Genomic DNA, 24,007 nt, shown 5'->3' on the forward strand with positions numbered 1-24,007 from the left:
GTGATTTTTGAGCCCAGAAAAATAAAATCAGCCACTGTTTCCCCATCTGTTTCCCATGAAGTGATGCCATGATATTAGTTTTCTGAATGTTGAGCTTTAAGCCAACTTTTTCACTCTCCTCTTTCACTTTCATCAAGAGGATTTCTATTTCCTCTTCACTTTTTGCCATAAGGGTGGTGTCATCTACATATCTCAGGTTATTGATATTTCTCCCAGCAATCTTGATTCCAGCTTGTGCTTCTTCCAGTCCAGCATTTCTCATGATGTACTCTGCATAGAAGTTAAATAAACAGGGTGCCAATATACAGCCTTGACATACTCCTTTTCCTATTTGGAACCAGTCTGTTGTTCCATGTCCAGTTCTAACTGTTGCTTCCTGACCTGCATATAGGTTTCTCAACAGGCAGGTCAGGTGGTCTGGTATTCTGATTTATTTAAGAATTTTCCACAGTTTATTGTGGTCCACAAAGTCAAAGGCTTTGGCATAGTCAATAAAGCAGAAATAGATGTTTTTCTGGAACTCTCTTGCTTTTTCCATGATCCAGCAGATGTTGGCAATTTGATCTCTGGTTCCTCTGCCTTCTGTAAAACCAGCTTGAATATCTGGAAGTTCACGGTTCACATATTGCTGAAGCCTGGCTTGGAGAATTTTGAGCATTACTTTACCAGTGTGTGAGATGAGTGCAATTGTGCAGCAGTTTGAGCATGTTTTGGCATTGGCTTTCTTTGGGATTGGAATGAAAACTGACCTTTTCCAGTCCTGTGGCCACTGCTGAGTTTTCCAAATTTGCTGGCATATTGAGTGCAGCACTTTCACAACATCATCTTTCAGGATTTGAAAGAGCTCAACTGGAATGCCGTCACCTCCACTAGCTTTGTTTGTAGTGATGCTTTCTAAGGCCCACTTGACTTCACATTCCAGGATGTCTGGCTCTAGGTGAGTGATTACACTATCGTGATTATCTTGGTCATGAAGATCTTTTTCATACAGTTCCTCTGTGTATTCTTGTCATCACTTCTTAATATCTTCTGCTTCTGTTAGGTCCATCCCATTTCTCTCCTTTTTCGAGCCCATCTTTGCATGAAATGTTCCCTTGGTATTCTAATTTTCTTGAAGAGATCTTTAGTTTTTCCCATTCTGTTTTCCTCTGTTTCTTTGCATTGATTGCTGAGGAAGGTTTTCTTATTTCTCCTTTCTTTTCTTTGGAACTCTGCATTCAGATACTTATATCTTTCATTTCCTCCTTTTCTTTTCACTTCTCTTCTTTTCACAGCTATTTGTAAGGCCTCCTCAGACAGCCATTTTGCTTGTTTGCGTTTCTTTTCCATGCAGAAGCATGCTGGCTGAAACAGACCTCGCAGAAGTGTGCCCGAGAGGAGTTACCAGAGCGTCCGAGAGGAGCTTACCCCACGTCCGAGGTAAGAGGTGGAGACCGAGACGAGCTACTGCACACCCGAGGTCAGGGCAGTGGCCAGAAGGAGCTACCCCATGCCTGAGGTCAGGGAAGGCAGCCGAGAGGAGCAACCCCACGTCCAAGGAGCAGTGGCTGCACGGGCAAAGGAGGTTGGAGAGGAGCTACTCCTCACCTCCTAGACCATGTCTTTTAATGATGGCCATTCTAAATGTTCCAAGCTGGCTTGAAACTCAACATTCAAAAAACTAAGACCACGGTATATTGTCCCATCACTCCAAGGCAAATAGAAGGGGAAACTTGGAAGCAGTGCTAGATTTTATTTTCTTGGGCTCCAAAATCACTGCAGATTGTGACTTCTGCCATGAAATTAAAAGACACTTGTTCATTGCAAGGAAAACTATGATAAACCTATACAGCACATTAAAAAGCAAGGATATCACTTTGCTGACAATGGCCCATATAGTCAAACATATGGTTCTGCAGTAATCAGGTTTGAATGTTATTTCATACATGCATGCTCAGTTGTGTCATGCTCTTTCGGACTCCACGGTTTAAAGTAGTCCAGGCTTTTCCATACATGGGATTTTCCAAATAAGAATACTAGAGAGGGTTGTCATTTTCTAAACCAGGGGAAGATTTTCCAAGCAAGAACGCTGAAATGGGTTCCCATTTCCTACACCATGGTTTGATCACTCTCCTAGAGCCAGACATCATGGAGTGTGAAGTCAAGTGGGCCTTAGGAAGCATCACTATGAACAAAGCTAGTGGAGGTGATGGAATTCCAGTTGAGTTACTTCAAAACCTAAAACATGATGCTGTAAAAGTGCTGCATTTAATTTGCCAGCAAATTTGGAAAATTCAGCAGTGGCCACAGGACTGGAAAATGTCAATTTTCATTCCAGTCCCAAAGAAAGGCAGTGGCAAAGAATGTGCAAACTACTGCATAATTCTACTCACCTCACACACTAGCAAAGTAATGCTCAAAGTTCTCCAAGCTTGGCTTCAACAGTATATGAACTGAGACTTTCCAGATGTTTAAGCTGGATTTTAAAAAGGCAGAAGAATGAGAGATGAAATTGCCAGCATACATTGGATACTAAAAAACAAGAGAATTCCAGAAAAAATTTACTTCTGCTTCATTGACTACACTAAAACCTTTGACTGTGTGGATTAAATCAAACTATGGAAAATTCTTCAAGAGATGGGAGTACCAGACCAACTACCTGCCTCCTGCAAAACCTATATGCAGGTTGAAAAGCAACAATAAGAACCAGACATGGAAAAATGGACTGGTTCCAAACTGGGAAGAGTACTTCAAGGATGTATATTGTAAACCTGTTTAATTAACTTGTATGCATAGTACATCATGCAAAATGCTGGGCTGGATGAAGAACAAGCTGGAATCAAGATTGCCAGGAAAAATATCTATAACCTTAGATATGCAGATGACACCACCCAAATGCCAGAAAGCAAAGAGGAAATAGTCTATTGATGACGGTGAAAGAGGAGAGAGAAAAAGCTGGCTTAAAGCTCAACATTCAAAAAATGAAGATCATGCCATCTAGTCCCGTCACTTCATGGCAAATCGGTGGGGAAACAGTGACAGACTTTATTTTCTTGGACTCCAAAATCATAGTGGATGATGAGTGTGGTCATGAAATTAAAAGAATCTTGGTCTTGGAAGAAAAGCTATGACAAACCTAGAGCATGTATTTAAAAGCATAGAAATTACTTTGCTGACAAAGGCCTATATAGTCAGACTATGGCTTTTCCCAGCAGTCAGGTATGGATGTGAGAGTTGGACCATAAAGAAGGCTGAGAGTCAAAGAATTGATGCTTTTGCACTTCGGTGTTGGACAAGACTTTTGGGAGTCCCTTGGTCTGCAAGGAGATCAAACTGGTCAATCCTAAAGGAAATTAATCCTGAATATTCACTGGAAGGACTGATGAAGCTGAAGCTCCAATATTTCAGCCACCTGATGTGAAGTGCTGACTCATTAGAAAAGACCCTGATTATGGGAAAGATTGAAGGCAGGAGGAGAAGGGGACGAAGAGGATTAGATGCTTAGATGGCATCACTGTTTCGATGACATTAATTTAAGCAAGCTCAGGAGGTGGTGATGGGCAAAAAAGTCTGGCCTGTTGTAGTACATGGGGTCACAGAGCCAGATGCAACTGAATGACTGAAAAATGCCATGAGATCTCCTGACTCAGGAATCGAACCTACATCTCCTGCAACAATTGCATCGGCCACTGGTTTCTTTACCACTGAACCGTAAAGAAGGCTGAGCACCAAAGATTTGATGCTTACTAATTGTGGTGCTGGAGAAGACTCTTGAGAGTCCCTTGGAGAACAAGGAGATCAAATCAATCAATCCTGAAGGAAATCAACTCCAACTATTCCTAGAAGGAGGGATGCTGAAGCTGAAACTCCAATACTTTGGCCATCTCATGTGAAGAACTGACTCACTGCAATAACCTAATGCTGGAGCAGATTGAAGGGAAAAAGAGTAGGGGGCAGCAGAGGATGAGATGAGGTTAGATAGCGTCTCACCTCAATGGGCATGTATTTGAGAACACTGTAGGAAATAGTGGAGAATGGAGGAGCTTGTCATGCTGTAGTGAATGGGTCACAGTGTCAGACACAACTTAGTGACTGAACAACTTCAACAACAATTCTAATAGGTGTGAGGTGGGATTTTGATTTGCATTTCATGATGCTTAGTAACATCAATCCCCTTTTCAAGTACCTGTTGACCATTTATATGTCTTCTTTGGGCAAATGTGTATTCAGTAACTCCATTCATTTAAAAAAAATGTGCTATTGAGTAATATGTGTTACTTATATCTTTTGTACATCAGTCTATATCAGATGTGTAATTTTCAAAACATTCTCCAATTTTGTACATTGATCTTCATTTTGTAAATCATTTATTTTTCTGTGTAGAAGCTTTTGAGCTTGATAAAGCCCCACCTGTTGTTTTGCATTGGTTCCTTGTATTGTTGGTATCATATCCCAAAATTTCTTGCCAATACCCTTGTCAAGAAACTTTTCCTCCAGTTTTATGATAAGACATTTATGGCTTCAGGGCTTATGTTCAAGTCTGTAGTCCATTTCTAATCAAGTTTTGTAAGTAATGCAATGCGGTGGTTTAGTCGCTAAGTCATGTCTGTCTCTTGTGACACCATGGAGAGTATCTAACCAGTCTCTTCTGTAGATGGGATTCTCCAGGAACGAGTACTGGAGTGGGTTGCTAATTCCTTCTCCAGGGGCTCTTCCTGACCCCAGAAATGAACCTTGGTCTCCTGCATTGAAAACAGATCTTTACCAAGTGAGCTATGAGGGAAGTAATGTAATATAAGGGTCCAAGTTTTATTCTCCTGCATATGATTATTCAGTTTCCTTAGTACTACTTATTGAAGAGATAACACTTTTCCTATTGACTATTCTTTACTTTTTGTCAAGTATTATTCAACTTTACATATAAGAGTTTGTATCAAGGCTCTCAATCCTGTTCATTGGTCTGTATGTCTATTTTTCTGACAATATCATCTGTTTAAAATTGCTATAACTTTGTAGTACAGCTTTAAATAACAAGTGGGATGTCTCCAATGTCATTATTTGTTGGGACTGTTTTGGCTGTTTGAGATCTCTTGTGACTTTACACAAATTTAGAATTTATTTTTCAATTTCTATGCCCCAGAAGGACTTAGAAATTAGTCATTCAATCCATTCTTCTTTTTCTGCCAAGAAACTCTTTCTAGCTGAAAGTTCTATCTTGGTGATGAGTAATGCTGGCTTGGGGATGATGCTGGTAAAATAAAGCTACCATCATTTTGTTCTTGGGTGATTTATCTCAGATTTTTTATTCTACTGTGTTGCTAAAACTTCTTACATGGCCTTTAGGACACCCCAGAGATGATTTTGCTCATGGATAGTGTCCAGTTTTTATTCTCTGTCAGGGAACAAGGAGGCTGGGATCTTCCTCCTATTTATAAATTAGCAGAAGTAAGTTTTCAAACTGGTAATGGTTATAACTATGCAGATCATGACTGCAGCCATGAAGTTAAAAGACACTTGCTCCTTGGAAGAAAAGCTATGACCAACCTAGACAGCAATTAAAAAGCAGAGACATCACTCTGTCAACAAAAGTCCATCTAGTCAAGGCTATGGTTTTTCCAGTGGTCATGTATGGATGTGAGAGTTGGATTATAAAGAAAGCTGAGCGCCGAAGAATTGATGCTTTTGAACTGTAGTGTTTGAGAAAACTCTTTAGAATCCCTTGGAGTGCAAGGAAATCCAACTAATCCATCCTAAAGGAAATCAGTCCTGAATATTCATTGGAAGGACTTGATGCTGAAGCTGAAACTCCAATACTTTGGTCACCTGATGTGAAAAACTGACTCATTGGAAAAGACCCTGATGCTGGGAAAAACTGAAGGTTGAGGAAAAGAGGACAACAAAGGATGGCATCACTGATTCAATGGACATGAGTTTGAGCAAGCTCCGAGAGTTGATATTGGACAGGGAAGCCTAGTGTGCTGCAGTCCATGGGGTCGCAAATAGTCAGACATGACTAAACAACTGAACTGAACTGAACTGACATGAGGAAAGCTGAGTGGTTTTTCATTGTATTCCCTAAATTCTTATAGTGATAATATCTGGAATTTTTAAAAACTAATAAGTACCATTATTAATTTAAAAATTCATATATTTTTAACAATAGATCATTTTCTTTAAATAAATGTAGTAATTCTTTGAGGTTATAATTTATCACCAAGTAGTGGTAGGTGGCAAAATACCTTCACAAAATTTAGGAAGTATAAAATAATCTTATGTGATATTAGGCGTACTCTAAATTATGCAAAATTTGTCAATTTAAAATTATATAAAACCGATTATTCCTTCAAAAACAAAATGATTGTTAGAAAAGAATATATTATCTACTCACGAAGGGTTGTTAATAACTGCTTTCAATGCATTAAGTAGATCTGCACTTGTCAATCTTTGCAAGTCTAGTGCAACAGCTGCTCCTTTGGCTTTCATACGAGCAAGATTATCATGCTGGTCACCAAACAAAGGAATTCCAACCATAGGGACCCCGTGGTAAATAGCTTCATAGATCCCATTGGTTCCACAGTGAGTGATAAAAGCTCTGGTTTTGGGATGACCTAAAAATTTAAAAAAAAAAAAATATATCTATATATATGTATATATATATACACACACACATATATTATTCTAAGTTATAAGAGTGTCAGAAACAGAAAATCATGACACTTACATAAGTCAAATTCTATTAGGTAACATCTTGTATATAATTCTGTGCCATGAGAACACATATACATTCTTATAGGCTCTGAATAAAGCAGCAATTAATTACTGCAGGCTAAGGTCCCATCACTTCATGGGAAATAGATGGGAAACAGGGGAAATAGTGTCAGACTTCATTTTGGGGGGGCTCCAAAATCACTGCAGATAGTGATTGCAGCCATGAAATTAAAATATGTTTACTCTTTGGAAGGAAAGTTATGACCAACCTAGATAGCATATTCAAAAGCAGAGACATTATTTTGCCAACAAAGGTCCATCTAGTCAAGGCTATGGTTTTTCCAGTGGTCATGTATGGATGTGAGAGTTGGACTGTGAGGAAAGCTGAGCATTGAAGAATTGATGCTTTTGAACTGTGGTGTTGGAGAAGACTCTTGAGAGTCCCTTGGCCTGCAAGGAGATCCAACCAGTCCATTCTGAAGGAGATCAGCCCTGGGATTTCTTTGGAAGCAATGATGTTAAAGCTGAAACTCCAGTACTTTGGCCATCTCATGCAAAGAGTTGACTCATTGGAAAAGACTCTGATGCTGGGAGGGATTGGGGGCAGGAGGAGAAGGGGACGACAGAGGATGAGATGGTTGGACGGCATCACTGACTCGTTGACATGAGTTTGAGTGAACTCCGGGAGATGGTGATAGACAGGGAGGCCTGGCGTGCTGCGATTCATGGGATCGCAAAGAGTCGGACATGACTGAGCGACTGAACTGAACTGAACTGAAGTATAATTACTGATTCCAGCAATTAAGTCATTCCACAGACAAGAAGGTTCCTGCAGAATATATGGTGGAGAGTATTTGTCATTTGCCAAGTTGTTGCAGGAAAAATATATCAATAAAAAAGAAGGGAGGGACTGGAGAAATTAATATTTTTGTAGATGTGAAAGGGGAGGGGAGATGTGCAGTGTTTCAATATGAGAATGTTGGCATAACAAGCTAGAAAGATAGGCTACATTAGTTCATGGTGTACTGTGTTTAAGAAAATAGGATTTGCACTTGAATTTATACTAATATGCAGCCATTTATTATACATGAAATATAAATAAAATGGTTGCCAGATTTTATTTTTTCCATAGAGAAGAGAGATGTGAGAAAATTGGTGAAGAGAATCAGGAGTGTGTTGCAGTATTCTATACAAAAGTTAATGAAACCTTGTCTAAACATACTTTCTCTGACCTTGATCCTGAGGAGGGAGAGATTATATCATAAATGAGAGAGCCATAAATTTAATATTTATGTTAGAGTTTGACAAAGATCCTTGACCAAGGTCTAGTCAGGTTCCTCTGAACTCTTCTCAACTATAATTTGATTTTGTGGCTCCACTATCTCTGCATTACCCAATTTTAGCAAGCATTCTACTAGGTCAGTTGACTCTGCAATTTTCCATCCAATGAACTTCTACTATGTTCTTTTGTGATAAATTCCCCATTTTCCTTTCTGCATACAAATTGTTTCCAGTCTCTCTGTTTTATTTTAGAAGTCCATTGCACTAATAACTATACTTATGGTGATGGTCTTGAATAAATGTGCTTTACAGTCTTTAACAAGTGTCATGAATAAACTTTTCTTTCAAAACTCCTGAAGCAATGTGAAGATTTATTAAAGTTTTTTTTCCTTATTTTAAATACAAATTTGTTGATATCTGTTATTGAATAATCACTCAGATTATACCTCATTCAGCTCTGTTTATGTTTCTTCTCTTTGGTCTTACCAAGAAGATCATTCTGTGGAATCCATTTATATAGCCGGGTATTGGCTCCTAGTGTTTCTGGTTTCTTTCCTGTATATCTCCACAGAACCTATTAAGATAAATGTCTTTATCAGAAGATTTTAGAATCACATCCTATCAGAAGTTAACCTACCCTGATGACTCAGATGGTAAAGAATTTTTCCACAATACTGAAGACCAGGGTTTGATCCTTGGATCAGGAAGATCCCCTGAAGAAGGAAATGGCAATCCACTCCGGTATCCTTGCCTGGAATACTCCATGGATGGAGGAACCTGGCAGGCTATAGTCTATGGGACTGAGAAGAGTCAGACATGACTGAGTGACTTCACGTCAATCAAATTTGATGCCTCCAGGTAATGCACAAGCAAGCTGAGTCCATATGTGATTAGGTAATGAATGTTTTTAAACCATAAACACTACAGCCGTGTTTTCAAAGGCTTGCAATGATCCTAGTCAATAGTCTTTCATCTTCGAGTTAATTCTAACTTAACCCAATGAAGAAAAATGATGAAGATGTACATGAAGAATGACAATCTGAATCTGAAAGAGCTACATACTGGTGTTACTAGGCCACTCTGGTAAAGGGGTCTTTTGAAAGAAAGATTTCAGAGGCAAGGGGATGGATGTTATTTACCTCTTTTGGACTATTGTTTATATACTTATCATTAATGTAGAATCATACAGTAAAATATTCATAATCATATTTATCATTTTAAAGTATTCTAAGTCTGGAGTTTGGCGGCATTAAAAACATCCACAAGGTGTAACCATCAACTGTATGGCATGGCATCCAGTTGCCCAGTTGTGTCCGACTCTTTGTGACCCCATGGACTGCAGCCTGCCAGGCTCCTCTGTCCACGGGGATTCTCTAGGTAAGATTACTGGAGTGGGTTGCCATGCCCTCCTCCAGGGGATCTTCCTGACCCATTGGAGTTGGTGATGGACAGGGAGGCTTAGCGTGCTGCAGTCCATGGAGCCACAAAGAGTTGAACATGACTGAGCGACTGAACTGAACTGAGAAAAAAGATGTCATTCAGTTAAAACCTAGAATGGTATCAATAAAAAGTTATAGTTTGCTGGAACATTGTAAAGTATACTCCTAAATCTTTTACTGTGTTGTTAAAATTTTAAATGTTGAAAAATCACTATTTAGGATTTCATTTAGGATTATTTTTAGGATTCATTATTTAGCATTATTAGAAGAATCATTATTTAGGATTATTTTTAGAATCTAGGCTCTTATTTCCAGGTTCAATTATGACAATGCTCAAAATCAGTAATTACTAGAAAATATAGTCCCAAGACATTCTGAGAATCAAACCTATTATTTTGAATATCTTTTCCTTTATTCTCTCTCATGTTATTTGCAACTTGTTTATATGCTTCAAATTTAAAGAAATATAAGAATAGCAAAAAGTGTTACATTACATGGATGCTTTAAAACCTAATGCACAAAGCTAACTGATGGTTTAACAGTAGCAAATGATTAATTTTCATTTATTATTTAAAGACAATAATGCAATAGAATTTCCTTAATAAGGCCAGGTTTAAAGCAAGACAGCAATCAAATATCCCCTTTTATCAGTTACACACTTTCATTAGAGCTCACTTGAGACTAACAATATCAATACTCTTTCCTACATTTTACAAGTATACTTTTATTATGAACTTCATGGATTTTAAAAAAGTTGTCTCTGAAAAAAAAATTATCTGACCTTCTGTGGAATCTGGGCAAGGGCTGATGCAATCATATTAGACTTTTCTTCTGAGAGGTTTTTGATCATTGACCCCAGAGTAAACACCACAACTCCATCTTCTCCAGAGCTTTGAACAAACTCTTCGAGCTCCTATGAAGAAAACAATCTTTGTAATGTAAAAGCTTACAGTTATAATAGATGTCACACTCTTCTCAATGTGTCTGATTTATTAGAACAATTCTGTACTTTCATATGTTAATGATTTCAGTGTATAATAGATGGCAAATTAAAAATTATTGTTACTAAAGGCTCATTTAGTAAAGCATATTTGAGGTATGAGTTTGTCTTTGGCATGTGTTTGTGTTTACAAATTATTGACTGCCTGTTATCTTTTGCCATTTGCTGAGCTCTTTACATATAACATTTAACTAAGATATATGGTGATTTTATGAGATATGTACACATTTTCAGATGGGAAATCTATCTCCCTAAGGTTAAGTAATTAGTCCAAATCTACACAGCAGTAGCTGGCAGAGAAAATTTCTACCTTTAAGTTAAAGAGATCTGGTGCTGCAATTTTTATTTAGCCTTAGATGCTAATAAGGTTGTTTTCATTTTTTCTGCTTAATCATGGTCAGTACAATGACACGATGTTGGTATATTTACTTTTCTCTGTTTTCTAAATTTCTATTTGTTTTTACTTTGATTATATTTGTTTTTTAATATAAGCTTCCTCATATACAATTAGGAATGAGGTAGCCATATAACTCCTGACCAGACAAGTAATGCAGAAATACCTATAAAGCATACTCTGAGGATGATAGGAATATAGTAGGAGAAATATATAGCTTTGAATTGAAAATAAAAACAACATATATAATCATACTGAAATAAATCTTTTCATCCTCTGTTTAAATACTAGCAAAACTAAGCCAATTAAGTATGACAAAAAAAAAAAAAAGTGTGTGAGGCATGAAATGGAAAGACAGGGAAGATATTTATATTAAGGGACTTCTCACATGGTTATTGGAGAAGGAAATGGCAACTAATTTCAATAATCTTGCCTGGAAAATCCCATGAACAGAGAAGTCTGGCAGATTGCAGTATATGAGGTCACAAACTGTCAGACAACACTGAAGCGACTTAGCTCACACACATGGTTATGGAGGATGTCAAGTTTAATCTGCAGAACAGTACATTGGGCTGGAGACTCAACGAGCCACTGCTGTAGTTCAAGTCTGAAGGTTGACTACTGGCATAATTCAGTCCTTTTTTCTAGTCACATCTTCAACTAATTGAATGAGGTTTACCCACATAATGGAGAGTAATTTGTTTAATCAAGGTCCACATCTATAAAAGTTGATTTCATCTAAAAATAGCCTCTCAGTAAGTTCTAGAAAAATGTTTGTCTAAACACCTGGTTTCCTGGCCAGGTAAGTTGACACTTAAAGTTAGCCATTACACTATGTTGGGAGATGATTTGACTTGAGATATAATGATATCTTTATGTTCAATAATAGCATAGTATTTGTAAGATACTAGGAAATATTTTAAAATTTATATAAAACACATTTTCATGAATAGTTAATGGACTTTGAACAAGAAAAGAAAATTTTGAGGACTACTTCCTTAGATAATAATACATAATCCAAAATAAAGGCTACTCATCTTCTTACTGTAGCGTATAGTCTAAGAAAATAATGACCATTAAATTCTATGTCTGTTTTCTCTGTTTGGGGATCAAATATTGTTAACAATAAACCAGAAATCATTTTAAGAGATAAATACTCATAGTTGGGTTGGGAAGATCCTGTGGAGAAGGGAATGGCAATTCCACTCCAGTATTCTTACCTGGAAAATTCCATGGACAGAAGAGCCTGTTGGGTTACAGTCCATGGGGTCGCAAAGAGTTGGATATGACTGAGTGACTAACACTTCACATTTCATTCATATAAGACAATAATAAGCACATTTAATTACCTTAGGTAGGGGCTTTGCAGGCTTGCAGTGCAGTCCTCCAACAAATTCAGTATTAGGCAAGTAAGGTTGAGGAAATTCAAAATCCCAGTAACTTCGAAACAACCACATGTCAGCTTTCCCCATAATCTCACATAGTGTGGTAGGTTTTCCTGAATAAAAATGAAGGATAATAGAGGGAAAGGAATCTGATATGTTAAATGAGAGATATATCTTCACCTAATTTTCTAAGTAAATTCTTAAAGACCAATACTGAACCTATGCAACCCAGGTTAAATCAATTGGCCTTTTACCCTGAAGAGTACACATAGTCAGAGTATGAATAAATAAGCACAGATTTGGGCTTCCCTTGTGATTCAGCTAGTAAAGAATCCGCCTGAAATGCCAGAGACCTGGGTTCGATCCCTGGGTTGGGAACATCCCCTTGAGAAGGAAAAAGCTACCCACTCCAGTATTCTGGCCTGGAGAACTCCATGGACTTGTATAGTCCAAGGGGTCACAAAGAATCCAAGAGGACTGAGCGACTTTCACTTTCAAACACAGATTTAAGTATGGAGCAAGCCAAAAGCCTGTTGCTTTCTCTCTGTCAATGGAGTATTTCATCTTGATCTAACCCTGAGCCCACTCAGGTGCTCCTGTAAGTACAAGAAACTTAGGTAGTGATTCTCAGCCTTCTGTGGTAGAGTCGCACCTTTTTTTCTGGAATTCCAATTTATCTCATCCTCATTGCTCCAAAAGCCTCTGATTATGTTGAAAAACAACTTGCGTTTTACTCATTTTTTTTTCTATTATTTTTCAAGTGTGTTGTCACAACTAATTACATCCTGAGTACTTTTAATACAATTCTTAAAATGATTGTCTCCTTTGCTATAGTAAATGAAATTTCCTATTTTACAAGATTTTGTCCTCTTTGGTGAAAATATTGCACTGCATAATAATCTAGTGGTGAAATAATTTCTATTTTATAGCTAATCTTACCCAGAGTTTTGGTGTAGAAATATGTACTTTAGAAATACGTGCTTCATGTCACTGATAAGAGGAAACCATAGCCACGTAGTTTCTCACTACATGGCTTTTTGAATATTTTCTGTGATGTTCTAAGTGTGCTAAAGTTTTGATTAGAGAATATAAGGGATTTTGAACTCCTAGGAAGATGTATCTGCATAACAAATCAAGGCAAATCTCAGTAAATGAGCGGTTTTATTCTGGTAATTGCAATATCCACTTTCATACTCCACACATATCTTTAGGAAAATGTACATAGGTTTTACTTTGTCGTTTATTTTTTAATTTACTCTGAACTTTTGAGATAATATACTTTGAAGTTAATTGTTAATTGTTATATGTCTGTCTGGTAGAAAATACCATCTCCCAAATCATGATTCTATTGCTCTCTATGGTATTTTTTGACCATTGTTTTCTCTAACCTACTATTCTTATCCTAAAATTCTTTTATCTCCTGAAAGTTTTATAGAGACTATATCAAGTTATTAAAATGAATGCTGTGATTCTTGGTTATTTTCTCATAAATTATTTGAACTTAACTATGACATGCTTTAACGAATAATTTTATAAATTATTTATTAATTCATATTTTATACATAAATTTATATTCATGCATATATTTATTATATGTTTATATATTTTATATGTATAAATGTATATTAATTAATATATTTATAATTTTATAGATAAATTTTCCTAATTATGCATTGCAACCAAGCCAGGCTTCAGCAATGTGAACTGTGAACTCCCTGATGTTCAAGCTGGTTTTACAAAAGGCAGAGGAACCAGAGATCAAATTGCCAACATCCGCTGGATCATGGAAAAAGCAAGAGAGTTCCAGAAAAACATCTATTTCTGCTTTATTGACTATGCCAAAGCCTTGACTGTCTGGATCACAATAAACTGTGGAAAAGTGTGAAAGTGATGGGAATACCAGACCACCTAACCTGCCTATTGAGAAATCTGTATGCAGGTCAGGAAGCAACAGTTAGAACTGGACATGGAACAACAGACTGGTTCCAAATAGGAAAAGAAGTACGTCAAGGCTGTATATTGTCACCCTGCTTATTTAACTTCTATGCAGAGTACATCATGAGAAACGCTGGACTGGAAGAAACACAAGCTGGAATCAAGATTGCCGGGAGAAATATCAATAACCTCAGATATGCAGATGACTCCACCCTTATGGCAGAAAGTGAAGAGGAACTAAATAGCCTCTTGATGAAAGTGAAAGAGAACAGCGAAAAAGTAGGCTTAAAGCTCAACATTCAGAAAACGAATATCATGGCATCCAGCCCCATCACTTCATGAGAAATAGATGGGGAAACAGTGGAAACAGTGTCAGACTTTGTCTTTTTGGGCTCCAAAATCACTGCAGATGGTGACTGCAGCCATGAAATTAAAAGACACTAACACCTTGGAAGGAAACTTATGACCAACCTAGATAGTATATTCAAAAGCACAGACATTATTTTCCCGACTTCGGTCCATCTAGTCAAGGCTATGGTTTTTCCTGTGGTCATGTATGGATGTGAGAGTTGGACTGTGAAGAAGGCTGAGCACCAAAGAATTGATGCTTTTGAACTGTGGTGTTGGAGAAGACTCTTGAGAGTCCCTTGGACTGCAAGGAGATCCAACCAGTCCATTCTGAAGGAGATCAGCCGTGGGATTTCTTTGGAGGGAATGATGCTAAAGCTGAAACTCCAGTACTTTGGCCACCTCATGCGAAGAGTTGACTCATTGGAAAAGACTCTGATGCTGGGAGGGATTGGGGGCAGGAGGAGAAGGGGACGACCAAGGATGAGATGGCTGGATGGCATCACGGACTCGATGGACGTGAGTCTGAGTGAACTCCGGGAGATGGTGATGGACAGGGAGGCCTGGCATGCTGTGATTCATGGGGTCGCAAAACGTCGGACACGACTGAGCAACTGAACTGAACTGAAGTGAACTGAATATATAATATAATGAAAATTTTAAATTCTGAATAGCCAAATTATATCCATAACTTATAGCATTTTAGCACTGACGAGAATAAAAAGAAATGTGTTTCTTCTATTTACCAAGTATTTATTAAATATAAGACCTAAAACCATAAAATTACTCAAAGAAAACAAAGGGAAATAATTCTTGACATTCATAGTGTCAGTGAATTTCGATATGATACCTAAAGTATAAGTGGGCTTCCCTGGTGGCTCAGCTGGTAAAGAATCTGCTTATAATGTGGGAGACCTGGGTTTGATCCCTGGGTTAGGAAGATCCTCTGGAGAAGGGAAAGGCTACCCACTCCAATATTCTGTCCTGGAGAATTCCAGGACTGTATCTTGATATTAAGATAGTGAAGTAGAAGGATGTGCACTCATCTTCTCTGTGTGAACTCTAAAATTGCAACTAGCTGCTAAACAACCATTGACAAGAGAAGGTTGGATTCCCCCCAAAAAGAAGATACCCCAGGTCCAAAGGCAAAGGAGAAGCCCCAACAAGACAGTAGAAGGGGGGAAATTGCAGTTAGAATCAAATGCCATACTCACCAGAAATGCTTGGAGGGCTCAAACAAAATCTTGTGCACACCAAGACCCAGAGGTCCCAATGAAACTGAGCCAGAACTGCCCTTGATTGTCTCTTGCCCTTGATTGAGGTATAGGTCAGCAGTGGCCTGCCGTAGTGACAGGGGCTATGACTGCAGCAGACCTGTGTCATGCACCATGTGGCGTAAGCCCTCTTGGAGGAGGTCACCATTAGCCCCACCATAGAGCTGGTGAGCAGATGAGAACCCCCAGGGAATATAACTTTGGAGGTTAGTGAGACATCATTATATAACTTTCTATAATGTTCTTCCACAGGATTGGAGAAACAGACACTTGGAGAGCACAAAAAACAATCTTGCAACACCAGCAACCGGAAGAAATGAGTAATGTCCCCACAAGAGACTGAGTCAGACTTGCCTATAAATGTTGAGGAGTCTCCAGTGGAGGCATGGGTTTGACGACCAGTAATGTTAAAGATTTTGGCACCTGATGTGAAGCGCTGACTCATTTGAAAAGACCCTGATGCTAGGAAAGATTACAGGTGAGAGGAGAACGGGATGACAGAGGATGAGATGGTTGGATGGCATTGCCAACTCAATGGACATGAGTTTGAGTGAACTCTGGGAGTTGGTGATGGACAGGGAGACCCGGCATGCTGTAGGCCATGGGGTGGCAAAGAGTCTGATACAACTGTGACTGAACTGACTGACTGACAATGCTGAGGAAGATGAATTTGAATGGTTCTATGATGACCTACAAGACCTTCAAGAGCTAACACCCAAAAAAGATGTTCTTTTCATTATAGGGGACTGGAATGCAAAAGCAGGAGGTCAAGAAATACCTGGAGTAACAGGCAAGTTTGGCATTGGAGTACAGAATTAAGCAGGGCAAAGGGTAATAGAGTTCTGCCAAGAGAATGCACTGTTCATAGAAAACACCCTCTTCCAACAACACAAGGAAAGACTCTACACATGCATAACACCAGATGGTCAAAACCAAAATCAGATTTATTATACTCTGTAGTGAAAGATGGAGAAGCCCTATACAGTCAGCAAAAACAAGACTGGAAGCTGACTGTGACTAAGATCATGAACTCCTTATGGCCAAATTCAGATAAATTGAAGAAAGTAGGGAAAGCCACTAGATCATTCAGGTATGACCTAAATCAAATCCCTTACTATACACTGGAAGTGAGAAATAGGTTCAAGGGATTAAATCTGATAGACAGAGTGCCTGATGAACTATGCTTAGAGGTTCCTGACATTGTACAGGAGACAAGGATCAAGACCATCACCAAGAAAAGAAATGCAAAAAGCAAAATGGTAGTCTGAGGAGGCCTTAAAAATAGCTGTGAAAAGAAGAGAAGCAAAAAAAAAAAAAGAGAGAGAGAGAGAGACAGAGACAGAGAGAAAAAGAAAGATATATCTATCTGAATGCAGAGTTCCAAAGAATAGCAAATAGAGATAGGAAAGCCTTCCTTGGGGATCCGTGGAAAGAAATAGAGAAAAACAAAATAATGAGAAAGACTAGAGATCTTTTCAAGAAAATTAGAGATACCAAGGGAACATTTAATGTAAAGATGGGCTCAATACAGACCAAAAAATGGTATGAACCTAATAGAAGAAAATATTAAGAAAAGGAGGCAAGAATATACAGAAGAAGTATACAAAAAGATCTTCACGACCCAGATAATTATGATGGTGTGATCACTCAGCTAAAGCCAGATAATCTGGAATGCGAAGTCAAGTGGGCCTTAGAAAGCATCACTACGAAGAAAGCTAGTGGAGGTGATGGAATTCCAGTTGAGCTATTTCAAATGAAAGATGATGCTGTGAAAGGGCTGCACTAAGTAGGCCAGCAAATTTGGAAAACTCAGCAGTGGCCACAGGACTGGAAAAGTCAGTTTTCATTCCAATCCCAAAGAAAGGCAATGCCAAAGAATGCTCAACCTACTGCACAATTGCACTCATCTCACACACTAATAAAGTAATGCTCAAAATTCTCCAAGTCAGGCTTCAGCAATACATGAACCATGAAACTCCAAATGTTCAAGCTGATTTTAGAAAAGGCAGAATAACCAGAGACCAAATTGCCAACATCTGCTGGATCATGGAAAAGGCAAGAGAGTTCCAGAAAAACATCTATTTCTGCTTTTTTGACTATGCCAAAGCCTTTGACTGTGTGGATCACAATAAACTGTGGAAAATTCTGAAAGAGATGGGAATACCAGACCACCTAATCTGCCTCTTGAGAAATCTGTATGCAGATCAGGAAGCAACAGTTAGGACTGGACATGGAACAACAGACTGGTTCCAAATAGGAAAAGAAGTATGTCAAGGCTGCATATTGTCACCCTGCTTATTTAACTTATATGCAGAGTACATCATGAGAAACGCTGAGCTGGAAGAAGCACAAGCTGGAATCAAGATTACCGGGAGAAATATCAATAACCTCAGATGTGCAGATGACACCACCCTTATGGCAGAAAGTGAAGAGGAGCTAAAAAGCCTCTTGATGAAAGTGAAAGAGAACAGCGAAAAAGTAGGCTTAAAGCTCAACATCCAGAAAACGAAGATCATGGCATCTGGTCCCATCACTTCATGGGAAATAGATGGGGAAACAGTGGAAACAGTGTCAGACTTTATTTTTGGGGGCTGCAAAATCACTGCAGATGGTGATTGCAGCCATAAAATTAAAAGATGCTTACTCCTTGGAAGAAAAGTTATGACCAACCCAGGTAGTATATTCAAAAGCAGAGGCATTACTTTGCCAACAAAGGTCCATCTAGTCAAGGCTATGGTTTTTCCTGTGGTCATGTATAGATGCGAGAGTTGGACTGTGAAGAAAGCTGAGCACTGAAGAATTGATGCTTTTGAACTGTGGTGTTGGAGAAGACTCTTGAGAGTCCCTTTGACTGCAAGGAGATCCAAAGAGTCCATTCTGAAGGAGATCAACCCTGGGATTTCTTTGGAAGGAATGATGCTAAAGCTGAAACTCCAGTACTTTGGTCATCTCATGGGAAGCGTTGACTCATTGGCAAAGACTCTGATGCTTGGAGGGATCAGGGGCAGGAGGGGAAGGGGACGACCCAGGATGAGATGGCTGGATGGCGTCACGGACTCGATGGATGTGAGTCTGAGTGAACTACAGGAGTTGGTGATGGACAGGGAGGCCTGGCGTGCTGTGATTCATGGGGTCGCAAAGAGTCAGACACGACTGAGAGACTGAGCTGAACTAAATTGAACACAGCCCCACCCATCAGGAGAAAATTGGATTATAGAGTATGGCCCCGCACATAAGAACAAGACCCAGTTTCCCCCACAATTAGGCTCTCCCATCATTTCAGTTCAGTTCACTCGCTCAGTCATTCCTGATTCTTTGCGACCCCATGAACCGCAGCACACCAGGCCTCCCTGTCCATCACCAACTCACAGAGTCCACCCAGACCCATGTCCACTGAGTCAATGATGCCATCCAACCATCAATTTGAGATTAATGCAGTCTCAAAAACAACAGAATGATCTCTGTTCGTTTCCAAGGAAAACCATTCAATATCATGGTAATCCAAGACTCTCCCATCAGGAAGCTTCATAAGCCTCTTATCCTTATTCAACAAAGGGCAGGCAGAATGAAAACCACAATCATACAAAACAAATAAAAGTGACATGGACCACAGCCTCGTTTAACTCAATGAAACTGTGAGCCATGACATTTAGGGCTGCACAGACGGAGCGGTCATGATGGAAAGTTCTGACAAAATGTAGTCCACTGAAGAAGAGAATGGCAAACCACATAAATATCCTTTCCTTGAGAACGCCATGAGCAATATGAAAAGGCAAAAAGATATGACACTGAAAGATGAATACTTCAGTCCGGTAGGTGCCCAATATGCTACTGGAGAAGAGTGGAGAAATAACCCAAGAAAGAATGAAGTGATGGACCAAAAGCAAAAACAATGCCCAGGTGTAAATGTGACTGGTGATTGAAGTAAATCTGATGCTGTAAAGAACAATATTGCACCAGCTCAGTTCAGTTCAGTCAGTCAGTCATGTCTGACTCTTTGTGACTCCATGGACTTCAGCATGCCAGCCTTCCCTGTCCATCACCAACTCGCAGAGATACTCAAACTCATGTCCATTGAATCGGTGATGCCATCCAACTATCTCATCTTCTGTCATCCCCTTCTCCTCCTCCCTTCAGTCTTTCCCAGCCCAAGGTCTTTTCAAATGAGCCAGTTTTTCACATCATGTGACCAAAGTATTGAAGTTTCAGCCTGAGCATCAGTCCTTCCAACAAATATTCAAGACTGATTTCCTTTAAGATGGACTAATTGGATCTCCATGTAGTCCAAGGGACTCTCAAGAGTCCTCCAACACCACAGTTCAAAAGCATCAAAAGCATTCTTCAGTGCTCAGATTTTTTTAGAGTCCAACACTCATATCCATATATTACTACTGGAAAACCCATAGTTTTGACTAGATGGGCCTTTGTTGGCATGGAAATGTCTCTGCATTTTAATAAGCTGTCTAGGTTGGTCATAATTTTTCTTTCAAGGAGCAAGCGTTCTTTTAATTTCATGGCTGCAGTCACCACCTGTAGTGATTTTGAAGCCCCCAAAATTAAAGTCTGTCACTTTTTCCACTGTTTTCCTATTTGCCATGAAGTGATGGGATTAGATGCCATGATCTTAGTTTACTGAATGTTGAGTTTTAAACAAACTTTTTCACTCTCTTCTACTGCTACTACATCTACTTCTGCTTTATTGACTATCTCAAAGCCCTTGACTGTGTGGATTACAAAATGATGGAAGAATTCTTCAAGAGATGGGAATATCAGACCAACATACTTGCCTCCTGAGAAATCTGTGTGCAGATCAAGAAGCAACAATTAGAACTGGATATGGAATGACAGACTTGTTCCAAATAGGGAAAAGAGTATGTCAAACTTGTATACTGTCACCCTGCTTATTTAACTTATATGCAGAGTACATCTTGAGAAATGCCAGGATAGATGAAGCACAAGCTGGAATGAAGATGGCAGGGACATATATCAATAACTTCAGATATGCAGATGACACGACCATCCTGGCAGAAAGCCAACAGTAACTAAGGAGCCTCTTGATGAAAGTGAATGAGGAGAGTGAAAAAGTTGTCTTAAAACTCAATATTCAAAGAATGAGGATCATAGCACCTAGTCCTATGACTTAATGGCAAATTGATGGTGAAACAATGGAAACACTGAGAGACTTTATTTTGGGGGGCACCTAAATCACTGTAGATAATGATTGCAGAAATGATGTTAAAAGATGCTTGCTCATTGGAAGAAAAGCTATGAACAACCTAGACAGCATATTAAAGTCCAGAGACATTACTTTTCTGATAAAGGGCCATCTAATCAAAGCTATGGTTTTTCCAGTAGTCAGGTATGAATGGATTTGGACTATAAAGAAAACTGAGCACTGAAGAATGGATAATTTTGAACTGTGCTGTTGGAACAAACTCTTGAGCGTACCTTGGATTGCAAGGAGATCAAACCCGTCATTCCTAAACGAAATCAGTCCTGAATATTCATTGGAAGAAGTGATGCTGAAGCTGAAGCTCCAATACGTTGGCCACCTGATGCAAAGAACTGACTCACTGGAAATGAACCTGATGCTGGGCAAGACTGAAGGCAGGAGAAGAAGTGGATGACAGAGGATAAGATGGTTGGATGGCATCACCGACTCTATGGATGTGAGTTTGAGTAGGCTAAGGGAATTGGTGATGTACAGGGAAGCCTGGCATGCTGCTATCCATAGGGTTTCAAGGAATTAGACATGACTGAGCTACTGAACTGAACTGAAAGTATAAGTAACAAAATAAAAAAATGAACTAGGTGAACTACTTCCAAATAGTGGCCGCTGCACACTGCACAGTAAAAGAAATGATCAACAAAACAAGAAGGCAGCCTATGAAAATAGAAAAACAACAACAACAACAACAACATTTGCAAACCCTTTGTCTGTGTAGGTGTGGTTATTGTTCTTGTTCAGTCATTCATTCATGTCCTACATTTCGTGGCGCCATCAACTACAGCAATCCAGGCTTTCCTATTCTTCACCACCTCCCGGAGCCTGAAAAAACTCACGTTCACTGAGATGGTAGTTCCATCCAAATAGCTGATCCTCTGTCATCCCCATTTCCTCTTGCCTTAAATCTTGCCCAGCATCAGGATCTTTACTAGTAAGTCTGTTCTTCACATCAGGTAGCCAAAATATTGGAGCTTCAGCTTTAGCATCAGTCCTTCCAATGAATACTCAGGATTGATTTCCTTTAGGATTGACTGGTTTGATCTCCTTGCAGTCTAAGGGACCCTCAAGATGTTTTTCCAACACCACAGTTCAAAAGGATCAATTCTTCTGTGATCAGCCTTCTTTATGGTCCAACTGTTGAATCAATATAAAACTACTGGTCAAACCATGGCTTTGATTATATGGACATTTGTTACTTAAATAATGTCTCTGCTTTTTAATATGCTGTCTAGTTTTGTCATAGCTTTTCTTCCAAAGTGTAAGGGTCTTTTAATTTCATGGCTGCAATCATTATCTGCAGTGATTTTGGAGCCCAAGAAAACAAAGTCTCTCACTGTTTCCATTGTTTTCCCCATCTTTTTCCATTAAGTGATGGGCCAGATGCCATGATCTTCATTTTTTGAATGTTGTGTTAAACCAATTTTTCACTCTCCTTTTTCACCTTCATCAAGTGTCTCTGTTGTTCCTCTTGACTTTCTGCCATAAGGGTGGTGTCATTTGCATATCTGAGGTTTTTTGTATTTCTCTTGGCAATCTAGATTCCAGTTTGTGCTTCATCAATCCTGGCATTTTTCATGATGTACTCTGCATATAATTTAAATAAGCAGGGAGAGGATATACAACCTTGATGTACTCCTTTCCCTATTTGGAACCAGTTTGTTGTTCCATTTCCATTTCTGACTATTCCTTTTGAACTCCATATAAGCTTTGCAGGAGTCAGGTAAAGTAGTCTGGTATTCCCATCTCTTGAAGAATTTTTGCATTATTTTGTAATCCACACAGTCAAAGTTTTTGATGTTTCAATAAAGTGGTACTAGATGTTTTTCTGGAGCTCTCAATTTTTCTATGATGCAACAGATGATGGCGATTTGATCTCTGGTTCTTTGGCCTTTTCTAAATCCAGCTTGAATATCCGCAGTGTTGCAGCCTGGCTTTGAGAATATTCAGCATTACTTTGCTAGCATGTGAGATGAGTGCAATTGTGCAGTAGTTTGAGCATTCTTTGGCATTGCCTTTCTTTGGGAATGGAGTGAAAACTGATCTTTTTGAGTCCTGTTGCCATGCTGATTTTGCCAAATTTGTTGGCATATTGAGTGTGGCACTTTCACAGCATCACCTTTTCGGACTTGAAATAGTTCAGCTGGAATTCCATCACCTCCACTAGCTTTGTTCATAGTGATGCTTCCTAAGGCCCACTTAACTTCAGACTCCAGGATGTCTGGCTCTATGTGCGTTAATACACCATCATGGTTATCTGGGTCATGAGGATCTTTTTTATGCAGTCCTCTGTGTATTCTTGCCACCTCTTCTTATTATCTTCTGCTTCTGTTAGGTCCATACCGTTTCTGTCCTTTGTTGTGCCCATCTTTGCATGATGTATTTCCTTGGTATCTTTAATTTTCTTGAAGAGATCTTTAGTCTTTCCTATTGTATTATCTTCCTCTATTTCTTTGCACTGTTCACTTAGGAAAGTTTTCTTATCTCTCTTTGCTATTCTTTGGAACTCTGCATTCAGATGGATATATCTTTCCTTTTCTCCTTTGCCTTTAGCTTCTCTTCTTTTGTCAGCTAATTGTGAGGATTCCTCAGATGTTTAGCCTTTCTCATTTCTTTTTCTTGGAGATAGTCTTGATCACTGCTTCCTGTACAATGTCATGAACCTCCATCCTTAGTTCTTCAGGCACTCTATCTATCAGATCTCATCCCTTAAATCTATTTGTCATTTCTACTGTATACTCACACTAGATTTGATTTAGGTCATACCTGAATGGCCCAGTGGCTTTCCCTACTTTCTTCAATTAAAGTCTGAATTGAGTAATAAGGAGTTCATGATCTGAGCCAGAATCAACTCCCAGTCTTGTTTTTGCTATCTGTATAGTTCTTCTCCATCTTCTACTCTAAGGAATATAATCAATCAGATTTTGGTTTTGACCATCTGGTGATGTCCATGTCTAGAGACTTCTCTTGTGCTGTTGAAGAGGGTGTTTGCTATGACCATTGCCTTCTCTTGACAAAACCCTGTTAGCCTTTGCCCCAC

The 24,007-nt window shown here is 39.0% G+C and overlaps 1 protein-coding gene across 1 annotated transcript in view; it reads right to left on the reverse strand.

Moving 5' to 3' along the window:
* The window catches only part of LOC128049407 (UDP-glucuronosyltransferase 2C1-like), a 41,688-nt gene that overhangs the window by 10,949 nt on the left and 6,732 nt on the right, over window positions 1-24,007 (reverse strand). The window contains exons 2-5 of the mRNA XM_052641616.1: window positions 12,151-12,299; window positions 10,189-10,320; window positions 8,455-8,542; window positions 6,368-6,587 (exon numbers count right to left, since the gene is read on the reverse strand). Coding sequence (XP_052497576.1) covers window positions 6,368-6,587; window positions 8,455-8,542; window positions 10,189-10,320; window positions 12,151-12,299 — 589 coding nt within the window. The remainder of the gene's footprint in view (window positions 1-6,367; window positions 6,588-8,454; window positions 8,543-10,188; window positions 10,321-12,150; window positions 12,300-24,007) is intronic.

This window comes from Budorcas taxicolor, chromosome 6, assembly GCF_023091745.1.
Source record: "Budorcas taxicolor isolate Tak-1 chromosome 6, Takin1.1, whole genome shotgun sequence".
Taxonomy (NCBI): domain Eukaryota; kingdom Metazoa; phylum Chordata; class Mammalia; order Artiodactyla; family Bovidae; genus Budorcas; species Budorcas taxicolor.